Source organism: Bos taurus, chromosome 7, assembly GCF_002263795.3.
Source record: "Bos taurus isolate L1 Dominette 01449 registration number 42190680 breed Hereford chromosome 7, ARS-UCD2.0, whole genome shotgun sequence".
NCBI classification, from domain to species: domain Eukaryota; kingdom Metazoa; phylum Chordata; class Mammalia; order Artiodactyla; family Bovidae; genus Bos; species Bos taurus.
The window spans coordinates 18,156,766-18,174,723 of record NC_037334.1 but is presented as its reverse complement, the minus strand read 5'-3'; the positions used below and the strand labels follow the sequence as shown (position 1 = coordinate 18,174,723).

The 17,958-nt window shown below is 45.1% G+C and overlaps 1 protein-coding gene and 1 long non-coding RNA gene across 6 annotated transcripts in view; one reads left to right on the top strand and one right to left on the bottom strand.

The window, feature by feature from the left end:
• MLLT1 (MLLT1 super elongation complex subunit) overlaps positions 1-17,958 on the bottom strand; it is a 68,615-nt gene that overhangs the window by 35,386 nt on the left and 15,271 nt on the right. For both annotated transcript variants that reach the window (XM_024994956.2, XM_024994957.2), the window contains exon 3: positions 17,328-17,410. In XM_024994956.2, the coding sequence (XP_024850724.1) occupies positions 17,328-17,410 (83 nt within the window). The remainder of the gene's footprint in view (positions 1-17,327; positions 17,411-17,958) is intronic.
• The window catches only part of LOC132345711 (uncharacterized), a 31,317-nt gene that overhangs the window by 13,046 nt on the left and 313 nt on the right, over positions 1-17,958 (top strand). The window contains exons 1-2 of one of the 4 annotated variants that reach the window (XR_009495193.1): positions 15,244-16,866; positions 16,950-17,017. The exons of 2 other annotated variants lie outside the window; for them this stretch is intronic. This is a non-coding gene — a long non-coding RNA (uncharacterized lncRNA). Of the gene's footprint in view, positions 1-15,243; positions 16,867-16,935; positions 17,018-17,958 lie in introns of those variants that run through there. One more of the 4 variants, XR_009495192.1, reaches the window with a different exon arrangement.

Sequence of the window (17,958 nt, the reverse complement as noted above, 5' to 3'; positions counted from 1 at the left end):
GTAAACTTCCTAGATTACACACACCCAGAAATCTGTTAGAACCAATAAACAAATCAGCCAAGTTATAAGATACAAAATCAACACACAAGAAATCAGCCACGGTTCTATAAGCTATCAATGAACAATGTGAAAAGAAAACAATTCCACTTAAAATATCATCAAAAAGAATAAAATACTTTAGAGATTAACCAAGGAAGATTTGTACAATGAAAACTATAGAACACTGCTTAAAGAAATTAGAGACAAATTAAAGACAAAGATATCCCATGATCACGAATTCAGAAAAATTCATACTGTTAAAATGTCAATACTGCCCAAAGTGATCGAGGGAGTCAATGCAATCCCTAACAAAATCCCACACTTTTTTTTTTTTTTTGCAGAAATAGAAAACTCTATCCCCCAAATCACATGAAATCTCAAGGGACTTCAGTGAGTCAAAACAATCTTGAAAAATATTGGGAAAACTTACACTTACTGATTTAAAAACTTACTACAGAATGGAGAACCCAGAAATAAGCCCACACATTTATGGGAAATAAATTTACCACAAAGGAGGCAAGAATATACAATGGAGAGAAGTCAGTCTCTTCAATGAAGTGATGCTGGGAAAACTGGACAGCTACATGTCAAAGAATGAAATTAGAACATTCTCTAACTCCACATACAAAAATAAATTCAAAATGGATTAAAGACCTAAATATCAGACCATAAACCATAAAACTCCTAGAGGAAAACACAGGCAGAACACTCTTCGACATAAACTGCAGCAATATTTTTTTGATTTGACTCCCGAAACAAAGGAAATAAAAGCAAAAATAAACAAATGGAACCTAATTAAACTTAAAAGCTTTGCACAGCAAAGGAAACCATCAACAAAATGGAAAGACAACCTACTGAATGAAAGAAAATATCTGTAAATGATATGACTGAGGAGTTAATATCCAAAACATATAAACAGCTCACACAACTCAACATCAGAAAAACAAGTAACTCAATTATAAAATGGACAGAAGACCTGAACAGACATTTTTCCAAAGGGGACCTGCAGATAGCCAACAGGCACAAGAAAAGATGCTCAGCAACATTAATCATTCAGTTCAGTTCAGTCGCTCAGTCGTGTCCGACTCTTTGCGACCCCATGAATCACAGCATGCCAGGCCTCCCTGTCCATCACCATCTCCCGGAGTTCACCCAGACTCACGTCCATCGAGTCAGTGATGCCATCCAGCCATCTCATCCTCTGTCGTCCCCTTCTCCTCCTGCCCCAAATCCTTCCCAGCATCAGAGTCTTTTCCAGTGAGTCAACTCTTCGCATGAGGTGGCCAAAGTACTGGAGTTTCAGCTTTAGCATCATTCCTTCCAAAGAAACCCCAGGGCTGATCTCCTTCAGAATGGACTGGTTGGATCTCCTTGCAGTCCAGAGGACTCTCAAGAGTCTTCTCCAACACCACAGTTCAAAAGCATCAATTCTTCGGCACTCAGCCTTCTTCATAGTCCAACTCTCACATCCACACATGACCACAGGAAAAACCATAGCCTTGACTAGATGGACCTTTGTTGGCAGAGTAATGTCTCTGCTTTTCAGTATGCTATCTAGGTTGGCCATAACTTTCGTTCCAAGGAGTAAGCATCTTTTAATTTCATGGCTGCAGTCACCATCTGCAGTGATTTTGGAGCCCAAAAAAATAAAGTCTGACACTGTTTCCACTGTTTCCCCATCTATTTCCCATGAAGTGATGGGACCGGATGCCATGATCTTCGTTTTCTGAATGTTGGGCTTTAAGCCAACTTTTTCACTCTCCTCTTTCATCAAGAGGCTTTTTAGTTCCTCTTCACTTTCTGCCATAAGGGTGGTGTCATCTGCATATCTGAGGTTATTGATATTTCTCCCGGCAATCTTGATTCCAGCTTGTGCTTCTTCCAGCCCAGCGTTTCTCATGATGTACTCTGCATATAAGTTAAATAAGCAGAGTGACAATATACAGCCTTGATGTACTCCTTTTCCTATCTGGAACCAGTCTGTTGTTCCATGTCCAGTTCTAACTGTTGCTTCCTGACCTGCATACAGATTTCTCAAGAGGCGGGTCAGGTGGTCTGGTATTCCCCTCTCTTTCAGAATTTTCCACAGCTTATTGTGATCCACACAGTCAAAGGCTTTGGCATAGTCAATAAAGCAGAAATAGATATTTTTCTGGAACTCTCTTGCATTTTCCATGATCCAGCGGATGTTGGCAATTTGATCTCTGGTTCCTCTGCCTTTTCTAAAACCAGCTTGAACATCAGGAAGTTCATGGTTCACGTATTGCTGAAGCCTGGCTTGGAGAATTTTGAGCATTACTTTACTAGCATGTGAGATGAATGCCATTGTGCGGTAGTTTGAGCATTCTTTGGCATTGCCTTTCTTTGGGATTAGAATGAAAACTGACCTTTTCCAGTCCTGTGCCACTGCTGAGTTTTCCAAATTTGCTGGCATATTCAGTGCAGCACTTTCACAGCATCATCTTTCAGGATTTGCAATAGCTCAACTGGAATTCCATCACCTCCACTAGCTTTGTTCATAGAGATGCTTTCTAAGGCCCACTTGACTTCACATTATCATCAGAGAAATGCAAATTAAAACCACAATGAGGGACTTTCCTGGTGGTCCAGTGGTTAAGATTCCACCTTCCAACGCAGGGGACACAGGTTAGATCTCTGGTTGGCAAACTAAGATCCCACATGCCATGGAGCACCTAAGCTCACATGCCACAACTAGAGAAACCCTCACACTGCAACTACAGAAGCCTGTGTACCAAAACTAGAGAAAGCCTGCGTGCCGCAACAAAGACCCAGGCCAGCCAAAAAAAAAAAAACAGCCCTGCAATGAGACAGCACCTCACACCTGTCAGAATGGATGTCATCAAAAAGAACACAAATAATGAATGCTGGTGACTATGTGGATAAAAGGGATCCCTTGTACACTGTTGGTGGGACTGTAAATTGGTACAACCACTGTGGAAAATAGTATGGCGGTTTCTCAAAAAACTAAAAACAGAACTACTATATGATCCAACAATTCTACTCCTGGATATATATTAAAAAAAAAAAAAAAACAATTCAAAGAGATACATGTACCCCAATGTTCACAGCAGCATTATTTTCAATTGCCAAGGTGTGGAAGCAACCATCAACAAATGGAGGGATAAAGAAGATGTGGCATATACAGAGGCATACTCAGATATACATACTTACATACACATACAAACATACATATACCAGGGCCTACTACTCAACCATAAAAATGAACAAAACTTTGCCATTTGCAACAATACAGATGGACTTGGGCGACATTATGCTAAGTGAAATAAGTCAGACAGAGAAAGACAAACACTGTATGGTATCACTCGTATGTGGAATCTGAAAAATAAGCCAGTGAATACAGCAAAAAGCAAACAGACTCAGAGATATAGAGAACAAACTAGTGGTTACCAGTGAGGAGAGTAAAGAGAGGAGGGGCAGGATAGGGATGGGAGTTAAAGAGGCGCACACCACTGCTAGGAAGAGAGATGACACAAGACAGGGAATACAGGCCACATTTTACAATAGCTGCAAATGCAGTGTAACCTTTACAAACTGCGAATCATTAGGCTGTACACTTGTAACTTATACAACATTGTCTTTTAGCTACACTTCAATTAAAAAAAGTTTAGAAAAATATTATAAAGCTATGGTAATTGAAACAGTGTAGAGCTGGGCATAAAGACAGATATACAGACCAATGGAATAGACCAGAAAGCCCAGAAATAAACTCTCATATATGTGGTAAAATGATTTTCAACAAGGGCATCAAGACTATTCAATAGGAAAAGGACAAGTCTTCTTAATGACTGGTGCTGGGAAAACTGGATATCCACATTCAAAAGAATGAAGTGCAGTGGGGTAGGATGGAGGCTCGAGAGGGAGGCGGGGTATGGGTATCTTTATGGCTGATTCCCGCTGGTGTATGGCAGAAATGAACACAACATTGTAAAGTAATTATACGCCCATTAAAAAAAAAAAAAAGAAGTTCAACCTTTACCTAAAACCATATCCAAAAATTAACTCAAAATGGACCAAATATCTAAATGTAACAGGCAAAGCTATAAAATTCTTAGATGAAAACACAGGGCAAAAGTTTCACAATATTGGATTTGATATGATTTCCTTCCACATGGTTCTAAAGAAATCACTATGGTTTTTCCAGTAGTCAAGTATGGATGTGAAAGCTGGACCATAAAGAAGCTGAGCACTAAAGAATTGATGCTTTTGAACTGTGGTGTTAGAGAAGACTCTTGAGAGTCCCTTGGACTGCAAGGAGATCAAACCAGTCAATCCTAAAGGAAATCAATCCTGAATATTCATTGGAAGGACTGATGCTGAAGCTGAAGCTCCAATACTTTGGCCACTGATGCAAAGAACTGACTCATCAGAAAAGACTCTGATGCTGGGAAAGACTGAAGGCAGGAGAAGGGGAGGACAGAGGATAAGATGGTTGTATGGCACCATTGACTCAATGGACATGAGTTTGAGCAAGCTCCAGGAGATGGTGAAGGACAGGGAAGCCTTGAGCGCTGCAGTCCATGGGGTCACAAAAAGTAGGACACAACTGAGCAACTGAACAACAACAAATGATATCTTGGATATGACACCAAAGGTACAGGCAAAAAAAGGAAAAATAGACAAAGTGGACTTCGTAAAAATTAAAACCTTTTTATGCAAAGTGCATGACCAACAGAGTGAAAAGGTAATCCACAGAATGGAAAAAAATACTTACAAATCATATATACCCTAGACATACGGAGAACGCCTAAAAGTCAACAACAACAACAAAACAAACAAGGACTTCCCTGATGGTCCAGTGGTTAAGACTTCACACTCCCAATGCAGGAGGCACAAGTTCAGTCCCTCGTCAGGGAACTAAGATCCCACACGCCATGTGGGGCAGCCAGGAAAAAAAAAAAACAAAAACACTCCAATTCAAAAATAGGCAAACAGCTCAAATAGATATTTTTCCAAAGAAGATATACAGATGCCCAATAAGCAGATGGAAAGATGCTCAACATCACTAATCATCAGAGAAAGTAAGTCAGAACCACAATGAGGGAACTCCCTGGCAGTCCAGCAGCTAGGGCTCAGTGCTTTCACTGCAGAGGGTCCAGATTTGATCCCTGGTCAGGGAACTAAGATCCTACAAGGTGCATGGCGTGGTCTATAACAAGAACCCACAGTGAGATACCACCTCACACTTATTACTAGGGATACTATCAGAAAAAGAGAGAAAGCAACAAGTGTTGACAAGGATGTGGAGAAACTGGACCCCTTGTGCACTGTTGATAAAATGTAAAACGGTGCAGCTGCTATGGAAACAGCATGGTGGTTCCCCAAAAAATTAAAAGAGATTTACTACATAATCCGGCAATTCCACTTCTGGGTGTGCACCCAAAAGAACCGAAAGCCCACAACACGGTAAATAACTATACTTCAATTAAAAAGTTAAATTAGAACTTTGAAAAAGAATTGAAAGCAGGGTGTCACAGAGATATTTGTATACTTGTGTTCACAACAGCGTTATTCTCAGCAGCTAAAACATGGAAGCAACCCAAATGTCCAAGATAGATGAGTGGATATGCAAGATGTGCTCCGCCCATACAATGGAATATTGTTCAGCACTAAAAAGGAATGGAACACTGGCACACACCATAGTGCGGATGAACCACGAAGTAAGCCAAATACAAAGGCACAGATTGTTACAATTCCACTTACATGAGGGACCTATGGTAGGCACATTCATAGGGGCAGAAAGTAGAATACGGGTAACCAGGGACTGGGGTAGAAGTTATTATTTAATTGGCAGTTTTATTTCGGATGATTAGAAAGCTCTGGAAACAGCCATAGTGGCTGCAAACCATTGTGCTTTTTTTTTTTTTGGATGAATTTTTTATTGTGATAAAATATACATAAAACTTAACATTTTAAACATTTTCAGGTGTACAATTCGGTGGCATGTAGTATATTCATGATGATGTGCAACCATCATCACTATCCATTTCCAGAGAGTTCTCATCATCTCAAACAAAAACTGTGTACCCATTAAAAAATAATTCCCTGGATAAAGAAAATGTGGTACCTATCTACAATGGAATATTACTCAGCCATAAAAAAGAATGAAATAATATCATTTGCAGCAACATGAATGAACCTAGAGAGTGGCACGCTAAATGAAGTAAGTCAGATAGAGAAAGAAATATCATATGACATCTCTTATACATGGAATCTAAAAAGAGACAATAAAAATGAACTTACAAAACAGAGACTCACAGACTTAGAGAATGAACTTATGGTTGTGGGGGAAGGGAGGGATAGTTAGGGAGTTTGGGATGGACATGTACACACTGCTATATTTAAAATGGATAACCAACAAGGATCTCCTGTATAGCACATGGAATTCTGCTCAATGTTATATGGCAGCCTGGATGGCAGGGGAGTTGGGGGAGAACGTACATGTATGCCTGAGGCACTTCGCTACTCACCTGAAACTATCACAACAAATGTTAATCGGCTACACTCCAACACAAAATTAAACAATAATAATAATTCCCCAGGTCCCTAGTAACCACTATTTTGCTTTCTGTCTCTGTGAATTCGCCTATTCTAGAAACTTTACACAAGTGGAATAACATAGTATTTGTCCTTTTGTGTCTGGGGTACTTCACATCATGCACATTCTTAATGACACTGAATTACATTTAAAATGGCTTCAATGATAAATATTATGTTACAGATGGACTTCCCTGGTAGCTCAGCTTGGTAAAGAATCCGCCTGCAATGTGGTAGACACTGGTTTGATTCGTGGGTTGGGAAGATCTCCTGGAGAAGTGATACGCTACTCACTCCAGTATTCTTGGGCTTCCCTGGTGGCTCAGATGGTAAAGAATCCACCTGCAATGCAGGAGACCTGGGTTCAATCCCTGAGTTGGGAAGATCCCCTGGAGGAGGGCAAGGCAACCCACTCCAGTATTCTTCCCTGGAGAATCTCCATGGACAGAGGAGCCTGGCGGGCTACAGTCCATGGGGTCGCAAAGAGTCAGACACAACTGAGCGACTAAGCAGCAGCAGCATGTTACAGATAAACATTCTATTACAAACACAAATGACAAAATCAAACCAAACTGCATCCAAATCAACAACTTCTGTTTTTTGCAGGACACTAAGAGATTAAGTGATTGAGAAGACATGCCATAGACCAAGAAAATATCTGTAAAATCAAAGTCTGACAAAGGAGTGATATCCAGAAATATAGAGAACTCTTACAAACTCAATAATAACGAAGGAGACATCCCAAATTTTAGAAAATGGTCAGACACTTTGAACAGACACCTCCTCAAAGAAGTTAAAGGCAAATAAACATATGAAAATATGCTCAATGCCATAAGTCATAAGGGAAAAGTCCAGAACCAGATGGTTTCACCATTAAACACCACCAAACATTCAAAGAATTAAGACCAATTCTACTCAAACTCTTCCAAAAATAGAAGAGGAAGGAATACTTCCTAACACATTCTGTGAAGCCAGTATTACTCTCACACCAAAGCCAGACAAAAATACCGTAAGAAAACTACAGATCAATATTCCTTGTGACTATAAAATTGTCAAAATAACGGCACACCAAATCCAACAGCACATTAAAAAAAGTATACATATAATTAAGTGGAAATGTATCCCAGGAATGATACTCAATGTAATACACCACAGTACGAAAATAAAGGGGGAAAATTCACATGATTATCTCAACAGAGGTTGGAAAAAGTGCTTGAAAAAACGTTATGCCCTTTCATGAAAACACTCAGTAAACTGGGAATAAAAAGGATCTTTCTTAATCTGATAAAGGGCATTTATGAAAAATCCACTGCTAACATGCTGCTGCTGCTAAGTCGCTTCAATCGTGTCCGACTCTGTGAGCCCAACAGGCTCCCCCGTCCCTGGGATTCTCCAGGCAAGAACACTGGAGTGGGTTGCCATTTCCTTCTCCAATGCATGAAAGTGAAAAGTGAAAGTGAAGTCGCTCAGTCGTGTCCGACTCCTAGCGACCCCATGGACTGCAGCCCACCAGGCTCCTCCATCCATGGGATTCTCCAGGCAAGAGTACTGGAGTGGGGTGCCATTGCCTTCTCCACTGCTAACATAATACTTGATTTAAAAAAAAAAAAAAAAAAAAGACTGAATATTTTCCCTCTAAGTCAGGAACAAAAAAAGAAAGACCATGTTTGACATTACTATTCAACACTGTACTTAAGTCCTGGCCAGAGCAATGAGGCAAGAAAAAGAAAAAAGGTGTTCAAATAGTAAAAGGTATTCTGCAACGCTAGAAAGCAAAGAACTAAGGAGCCTCCTGATGAGATTGGGAGAATGAAAAAGCTGGCTTAAAACTCAACATTCAAAAAACTAAAATCCTGGCATCCGGTCCCATCACTTCATGGCAAATATAAGGGGAAAAACTGAAAACAGTGACAGATTTTCTTCCCTTAAACTCCAAAATCACTGCAGATGGTGACTGTAGCCATGAAATTAAAAGATGCTTGCTCCTTGGAAGGAAAGCTATGACAAACCTAGACAGCACATTAAAAAGCAGAGACATCACTTTGCTGACAAAAGTTCCCATAGTCAAAGGTATGGGTTTTCCAGTAGTCATCTACGGATGTGAAAGTTGGACCATAAAGAAGGCTGAGTGCCAAAGAATTTATGTTTTCAAATGGAGGTGCTGAAGAAGACTCCTGAGAATCCCTTGGAAAGCAAGGAGAGCCAACCAGTCAATCCTAAAAGAAATCAACCCTGAATGTTCATTGGAAGGACTGACACTAAAGCTAAAGCTCCAATACTTCGACCACCTGATGGGAAGAGAGACACCCCAGAAAAGACCCTGATGCTGGCAAAGACTGAAGGCAAAAGAGGGCAGCAGAAGATGAGATGGTTAGACAGGATCACCGACTCAATGACATGAATCTGAGCAAACTCAGAGACAGTGAAGGACAGGGAAGCCTGGCATGCTGCAGTCCACGGGGTCACAAAGAGTTGGGCAAGACTTAGTGACTGAACAGATCCAAATTGACAGGAAAAAAAGTGAAACTACCTCCATTTGTAAATGATATCCTTTACGCAGAATATCCCAAAGAAGCCACGAAAAATTGCTAAAGATAATAAACAGATTCAGTGAAGTTGCAGAGGACAAGATCAACATTCACACAAATCAGCTATGTTTCTATATACCAGCAATGAACATTCCAGAAGGAAATTAAGGAAACAATTCCATTTTACAATAGCATACAACGGACTAAAATATCTAGGAAAAAATGTAACCGAGGAAGTAAAATACTTGTACACGAAAACTACAAAACATTTTGGAAAAGAAATTAAAGAAGACCTGTAAATGAAAAGACATCCCCTATCCATGGACTGGAAGACTTTAATATTGTTAAGATGGCAATGTCTCCAAAGTGTTTACAGATTCAATGCGATCCCTGTCAAAATTTCAGTGGTCTCTTCTGCAAAAATGGAAAAGTCCAATGTCAGATCCATACATAATGCCAAGAGGCCCACAACAACCAAAACCATATTAAAAAACAAACAAAAACCCCAACCAAGTTGGAAGACCCACATAGTCTGATTTCAAAACTTCTGACATAACTGTAGTAATCAAACAGTATGGTACTGGTATAAAAGTGAAAGTGAAAGTCACTCAGTCATGTCCAACTCTATGAGGCCCCATGGACTATTCAGTCCAAGGAATTCTCCAGGCCAGAATACTGCAGTGGGTAGCCTTTCCCTTCTCCAGGGGGTCTCCCCACCCCAAGAATCAGACCCAGGTCTCCTGCACTGCAGGTGGCCTCTTTACGAGCTGAGCCACAAGGGAAGCCCTGGTCTAAGGACAAACATTAAAGACCAATGGAACAGAACTGAGTCCAGAGAGAAAGCACAAACCAACTGATTTCCAACAACGATGCTACAGTTACTCCATGGTGGGGGGAGAACAGTCTCTTCAACAAATGGTGCTCAGAAAACTGAAAGAACATATGGAAAAGAATGAAGCTAGACCCTACTCATCCCACACACAAAAATTAACTCAAAATGTGTCGTCCCCAGCCACTGTTGAACAAGCCACACTTCGCCGTCCTATGCACTTCTCACACCAAATGAGCGTCCTTCTCTCGGCGTCCTGGTGCCGTCTTTCCCTCCTTTCTGTGCCCCTGCTATCTGAAATGGCCCAGGCACGTGCTAAAGTACTGTCCAGGGTTCCCAATCCCAGGAGAGCTGTGAGGCGTCTTCCAGAGAAAATGTCTGCCAGACAAGCTTAGTGCCAGCAGGAATAATGCTGCTGTGAGTCCACTGTTAACAGTCAACAATGTGAATAAGGAGCCTTCAAACAGAAGTGCCCAGAAAACACGGCTATGTGTCCCTCTGCTGACAAAACTGTGACAAGAGGCTCACAGGAACTTAACCTCTAGGCCCCTTGCAGCAAAGGTTCAGTTTTCACTAACTCAGTGTTCCTGGTAACTTTATGTAACTATTTTGAGGAAGGAGAATTGACTGTATATATGTGGGTGGGGGGAGTCGAGTCTAAACAATGGAATATTCAGTTCAGTTCAGTCGCTCAGTCGTGTCCGACCCTTTGTGACCCCATGAATCGCAGCACGCCAGGCCTCCCTGTCCATCACCAACTCCCGGAGTTCACCCAGACTCACGTCCATCGAGTCAGTGATGCCATCCAGCCATCTCATCCTCTGTCGTCCCCTTCTCCTCCTGCCCCCAATCCCTCCCAGCATCAGAGTCTTTTCCAGTGAGTCAACTCTTCGCATGAGGTGGCCAAAGTACTGGAGTTTCAGCTTTAGCATCACATTCCTTCCAAAGAAATCCCAGGGCTGATCTCCTTCAGAATGGACTGGTTGGATCTCCTTGCAGTCCAAGGGACTCTCAAGAGTCTTCTCCAACACCACAGTTCAAAAGCATCAATTCTTCAGCACTCAGCCTTCTTCACAGTCCAACTCTCACATCCATACATGACCCCAGGAAAAACCATAGCCTTGACTAGACAGACCTATGTTGGCAAAGTAATGTCTCTGCTTTTGAATATGCTATCTAGGTGAGTCATAACTTTCCTTCCAAGGAGTAAGCGTCTTTTAATTTCATGGCTGCAGTCACTATCTTCAGTGATTTTGGAGCCCCCAAAAATAAAGTCTGACACTGTTTCCACTGTTTCCCCATCTATTTCCCATGAAGTGATGGGACCGGATGCCATGATCTTCGTTTTCTGAATGTTGAGCTTTAAGCCAACTTTTTCACTGTCCACTTTCACTTTCATCAAGAGGCTTTTTAGTTCCTCTTCACTTTCTGCCATAAGGGTGGTGTCATCTGCATATCTGAGGTTATTGATATTTCTCCCGGCAATCTTGATTCCAGCTTGTGTTTCTTCCAGCCCAGCGTTTCTCATCATGTACTCTGCATAGAAGTTAAATAAGCAGGGTGACAATATACAGCCTTGACGTACTCCTTTTCCTGTTTGGAACCAGTCTGTTGTTCCATGTCCAGTTCTAACTGTTGCTTCCTGACCCGCATACAGATTTCTCAAGAGGCAGGTCAGGTGGTCTGTATTCCCCTCTCTTTCAGAATTTTCCACAGCTTATTGTGATCCACATAGTCAAAGGCTTAGGCATAGTCAATAAAGCAGAAATAGATGTTTTTCTGGAACTCTCTTGCTTTTTCCATGATCCAGCGGATGTTGGCAATTTGATCTCTAGTTTCTCTGCCTTTTCTAAAACCAGCTTGAACATCAGGAAGTTCATGGTTCACGTATTGCTGAAGCCTGGCTTGGAGAATTTTGAGCATTACTTTACTAGCATGTGAGATGAGTGCAATTGTGCGGGCAGGAATCCCTCAGAAGAAATGGAGTAGCCATCATGGTCAACAAAAGAGTTCAAAATGCAGTACTTGGATGCAATCTCAAAAACAACAGAATGATCTCTGTTTATTTCCAAGGCAAACCATTCAATATCACAGTAATCCAAGTCTATGCCCCAACCAGTAACGCTGAAGAAGCTGAAGTTGAACGGTTCTATGAAGACCTACAGGACCTTTTAGAACTAACACCCCAAAAAGATGTCCTTTTCATTATAGGGGACTGGAATGCAAAAGTAGGAAGTCAAGAAACACCTGGAGTAACAGGCAAATTTGGCCTTGGAATACGGAATGAAGCAGGGCAAAGACTAATAGAGTTTTGCCAAGAAAATGCACTGGTCATAGCAAACACCCTTTTCCAACAACACAAGAGAAGACTCTACACATGAACATCACCAGATGGTCAACACCGAAATCAGATTGATTATATTCTTTGCAGCCAAAGATGGAGAAGCTCTATACAGTCAACAAAAACAAGACCAGGAGCTGACTGTGGCTCAGATCATGAGCTCCTTATTACCAAATTCAGACTGAAATTGAAGAAAGTAGGGAAAACCACTAGACCATTCAGGTATGACCTAAATCAAATCCCTTATGATTACACAGTGGAAGTGAGAAATAGATTTAAGGGCCCAGATCTGATAGATAGAGTGCCTGATGAACTATGGAATGAGGTTCGTGACATTATACAGGAGACAGGGATCAAGACCATCCCCATGGAAAAGAAATGCAAAAAAGCAAAATGGCTGTCTGGGGAGGCCTTACAAATAGCTGTGAAAAAAAGAGAAGCGAAAAGCAAAGGAGAAAAGGAAAGATATAAGCATCTGAATGCAGAGTTCCAAAGAATAGCAAGAAGAGATAAGAAAGCCTTCCTCAGTGATCAATGCAAAGAAATAGAGGAAAACAACAGAATGGGAAACACTAGAGATCTCTTCAAGAAAATTAGAGCTACCAAGGGGACATTTCATGCAAAGATGGGCTCGATAAAGGACAGAAATGGTATGGACCTAACAGAAGCAGAAGATATTAAGAAGAGGTGGCAAGAACACACAGAACTGTACAAAAAAGATCTTCACGACCCCGATAATCACAATGGTGTGATCACTGACCTAGAGCCAGACATCCTGGAATGTGAAGTCAAGTGGGCCTTAGAAAGCATCTCTATGAACAAAGCTAGTGGAGGTGATGGAATTCCAGTTGAGCTATTTCAAATCCTGAAAGATGATGCTGTGAAAGTGTTGCACTCAATATGGCAGCAAATTTGGAAAACTCAGCAGTGGCCACAGCACTGGAAAAGGTCAGTTTTCATTCCAATCCCAAAGAAAGGCAATGCCAAAGAATGCTCAAACAATGGAATATTATTCAGCCATAAAAAGCAATGAAGCACGGACACACAGGACAACTTGGTGAACCCTGAGAACACGAAGCTCAGTGAAAGAAGCCACACACAAAGGCTGCGTGTTGTGTGATTCCTTTTGTGTGAAATGTCCACAACGGGCAAATCCATAGACACAAAGCAGATCAGAGGCTGCCGGAAGATGAGAGTGGGGATGGGGAGACAAAACATTTGACATTAGAGAGGCTGCATAGCATTACAAATGCACTAAATACTGCTGAATTATACACTTTAAAATGCTTAACTGCACAGGACGTGAATTTCACCTCAGTAAAAATTTTATTTTACAACTGTCATATCATATGAAAACATTTGGCCTTTGACCCCAGTTTCTGATCTTGGAAATTGCTCAGTTGTGTCTGATTCTTTGCGACCTCATGGACTATACAGCCCATGGAATTCTCTAGGCCAGAATACCAGAGTGGGTAGCCTTTCCTTTCTCCAGGGGATCTTCCCAACCCAGGGATCGAACCCAGGTCTCCCAAATTTCAGGCAGATTCTTTACCTGATCTTGGGATCTCCTGAATGATGGGGTGACAGGAGCGTCCTGTGCTCTAACGAGGTAGCTCCAGGTGGGCCCCTAGGTGGCTTAGGATGGGGCTGGTCCCCAGAAGGACCAAGTTTTGATGAGAAGCTCATCCCCTGTCCCGACCGCCAAGCTCCAGGGCGGGGGAGGGTAGAGACTGAGTTAGTCACAATGGCCAGGGACTGACTCATGCCTTGTTAACAAAGCTTCCATAAAACCCCGAACCATGGGGTTCACAGCCCTCAGGGAGAGCAGGCCAGTGTGCAGGTGCAGGTGTCGGGGGGAAGGGCCTGGAAGTCCCTCCCCTACCCACACCAGGCCCCGCCGCTCTCCCAGCCGGCTGCTTCTGACCTGCATCCCATATACTAAACCCAAAACAGGAAGTAAAATGTCGATCAGAGTTCTGTGAGCTGTTTCACCAAACCCCAGAGCCTGAGGGGGCTGTGGGAAACCCTGATTTACAGCTGGTCCATCAGAAGCACCGGAGGCGCCGGCCACAGGGTACACTGTGGGGCTGAGCCCTGATCTGCGGGTCTGTGCTAATTTGATGGCTACTGGCAGAGAAAGCTAAGCTCCTGGACACCTGGACGGGGTCTGGAGAACCAGAACCAGAGGAGAGGTGCTGGGAAGGATACTGCATTTGGCATTAAAAGCAAGTGAATACTAACAGCTCAGCGATGCCCAGAAGAACTTTTAAGTCAGAAGAACCCAACCCCACCCCTCTTTTTTCCACCCGGGCTTTGGGGAAAGGAGTGGTTTATCTGTATAAGAACATCCTGCCAACAATTGAAACAGAACGCGGCCTCAGATAAGTGCTCGTGCCAAACACCACGGAACCCAGAATTCCACCGTCCACAGCAGGTGCCATGGCCAGGGGCAGATGCAGCCAGAATGCCTCAGGCTTACACAAGAAAATGTCCTGCGTCTGAGAGACAGCCCTTCCTGTTCTGGGTGCACATCCACCCCACTGCTCGGAGAGGCCACCCGTCACCTTCCTTCATCCCTGGGGCCTCGACTCCCGGGGCCTAAGGTCTTAGAGACTGCCTGCTCTGTTCACTCTGCGTGCCCAGGCTGACCCTGCAGTGACATCAACGATGAAGCGCTCACTCCGTGCTGGGACCAGACCACATGCCCTCCCTTCCAGCTCTCCTAATCTTCCCAACAGCCCGAGAAGCAGACACGACTGAAATCTATCTTGTAGACAGAGAAACGGGTCCAGAGAAGTGGCTTGTCCACAGCTGCTCCTCGCTGCTTAGCACAGCCACGATCAGCTCGCCTAACTGATGACTGAACGGTGAGCAGGGCTAAGCTCTTGCCTGCGTGGGTGGGGGCGGGGGGGGCGGTGGGAGAAGCGACTAGCAAGTCCTCCCCAGATGGCCCTGGCTCACACACACCCCACATCTGCAGCAGCTGCTTCTGCCGTAAACCTGCCCTTGCTTTTCCACACCTGTCTGAGCTTTACCAATCTCCAAAGGGACCCACATTTAGACAACACTTGAAGAAGCAAGCAAACAGCAGAATTCAAGAACGGCCATCACCCTGGGTCACGTCCGTTTTGGGTACACATACATGAACACAAGCTCTGCTGGTCCAAGTGAGCCCCCACGATCAAGGTGCAGCCCAGCCCATGTGCCTGGGCGTCTAGGCACTCCCGCACGCAGGCTGGGGATGTGACCACCCTCTGAGGCCTGGCCAAGTACTCAGTAATAAGCATCACCCAGCAGAACGTGAGGTGAACCCAATGGGACCTGTGACCCGCACCCCAGTCCCTCCCCAGGTAGTCTCACAGTGCAGGGCTGCCCACTACAACCCTGAGGGCAAAGCTGCCACCAGGGGCAAAGGATTCTAGTAATGGGACACAGGGCACAGGAGAGCACCCAGCACTCATCTCAAGAACGGGCTCATAGCTCCACACCAGCCCCACTGCCCAGCGCTGCAGATACGGAGGTCCATGCACATCGCTTTCTCCAGATGCACTTGCTCTATCTCCCCAGCCACCCAGAAGGGCTCCAATCAGCATTTCATTTGCACAGCCTCCCCGCGGGGCAGGAAGGCTGGAAACATACCTGCCAGGGACTGACCCCAGCCCTGGCCCTCCTCCACACTCCCCAAGCAGCAGGAGGCCTCCTGGGGTCTGGCTCCCTAAGCCACAGGGCGCCAACACCCCCAGGGGCACAGTGCCCCTCCTGTGCCTGTGCAGACAGGTTGGACTCTCCTCTCATCAGCGGCGTCACCTTGACGCCCAGAAAATCAGGGTGACCTGCAGCCCCACCATCAAATCCCACACCCACTGAAATGTTCCTCGGTGCCCCCGAGCTCTGCCCCTGACACCAGGGATTCTCAGAAGAAGCGACTTGTCAAGTGAGCGGTGGCACTCATGGGCCCCCCAGGATGTCGTCCCCCCGAAAGGTGGCAGAGCTGCCCACAGCCAGTCCAGCTGCATGCATGGAGAAGCACCCAGCCAGCATGCATTCAGAGTCAGGTAAAGTGCCGGCTGGCCACACCTGCGAGGAGCAACAGAGGCTTGCTGCCAGGCAGACAATGGTTAAATGCTGGGTATTGGGCTTCAGGAAAAAAGCTCTGGTCTGAACTGTGTCCCCAGTTTCTGGGCTGCCTCCCACCCACCATGTGATGGTGCTGGGAGGGGCCTGGGTCACGAGGATGGAGCCCGCGGAAGGGGACTGGTGCTTCCACAGACTGCTTGTGCTTCCCCACGGGACAGCACGGCAAGAGGAGTCTGTGACCTGGAGCACGGCCCTCCCCTGGCCATGCCGGCGCCTAAGCCAGGACCTCCAAGCGCCGGAACGCTAAGCAAACAACTTCTGGTGTTTCTGAGCCGCCCTGTCTGTGGTATTGTGTTATCACAGCCTGAACACTCTGAGATGATTTCTATTTTTTCCCACTGTAAGCACATAGAGATGAATACTAGAGAGAACACCCTCCTGTGATCCTACCACCCGGATTACCTTTACCATCTTTCGTACGTATGATCCCTTTTTTCTATAAATACCATTCACAACTTGCTTTTCTCACTCAACAATTCTAAAAGCTCTCTCCCCCAAGGCCGTCAACAGTTCTGGTTCAGAAGATGCACAAGGGCCTCCAACCAACAGCCTATGCTGAACATCCAGGTACCTTCCAGATCTTCCCCTCTCCTCCCACGGTGACAGTCCAAGGCCTCTGGCCCCACTCCAGCATGTGATAGCTGAGCCAGGGACCCTGCCACTTCTAGCATGACTGACGGGGCCATGGCTTGCTGCTCCCCAACTTGCCAGCTCCCCAGTTGACCACCATGGAGAGACGGATGCGACACTCCACCCACGGGCACCTAACATGGAGTCTCTGTTACATGTGTCACCATCCACCCTGCCACACATGCACTGCTGGTCCCCTCACCTCATGTGAGCTGTGCGTCCTCCCCACCACTCCCCAGGACCCTACCTTGTTCTTGAAGTACACCTCGATAGGCATGATGAAGCCAGCATACCCCGACTCCTCCACCTTGTAGGGGGGCTCCTTGCACACTGAAAAGAAACAGATGATGTGCCATCAGCACCCAGCAGCAGGAAGCACACGCATTCTGCCTCCTCTCTGGGCTCAGTGGGTTCTGCAGGAGGCCGGCTCCCCAGGAGCAGAGATCCCAGGCCTGGTCCACATCAGAGGGGTCCCAGGGGAGAGAAGAAGCAGAATAGGAGAAAGGGGACCCCCACCACCCTGGGGTGGGAGAGTGTGTGGGAAGGGGCCAGAGACCAGCTGAGGCAGAGTAGCTGGCACTGGCCACTGGGCGCATGGGTTCAACCAACTGAGAGCAGCAAGTGAGGCTTGGGCGAGATGCCAGGCCTGGGGAGCCCTGGTCTCCCTGCAGGGCAGGGTCTCTGCTGTGCCCACCTCCTGCCATCACCCATGTGAGCACATGACTTGGGGCCCTGCTCGGGGCCAGGGACATGGACACTAGATGGAGGTGACCTGGTCTAAGATGGAGCTTGCTGCCTGGGTTCCACTGCAGCACCTAAGCACAGCATCCCTAGGACCACAGCATCCCCAGGGAAGAGGGAGGGAGGGAGGGAGGGAG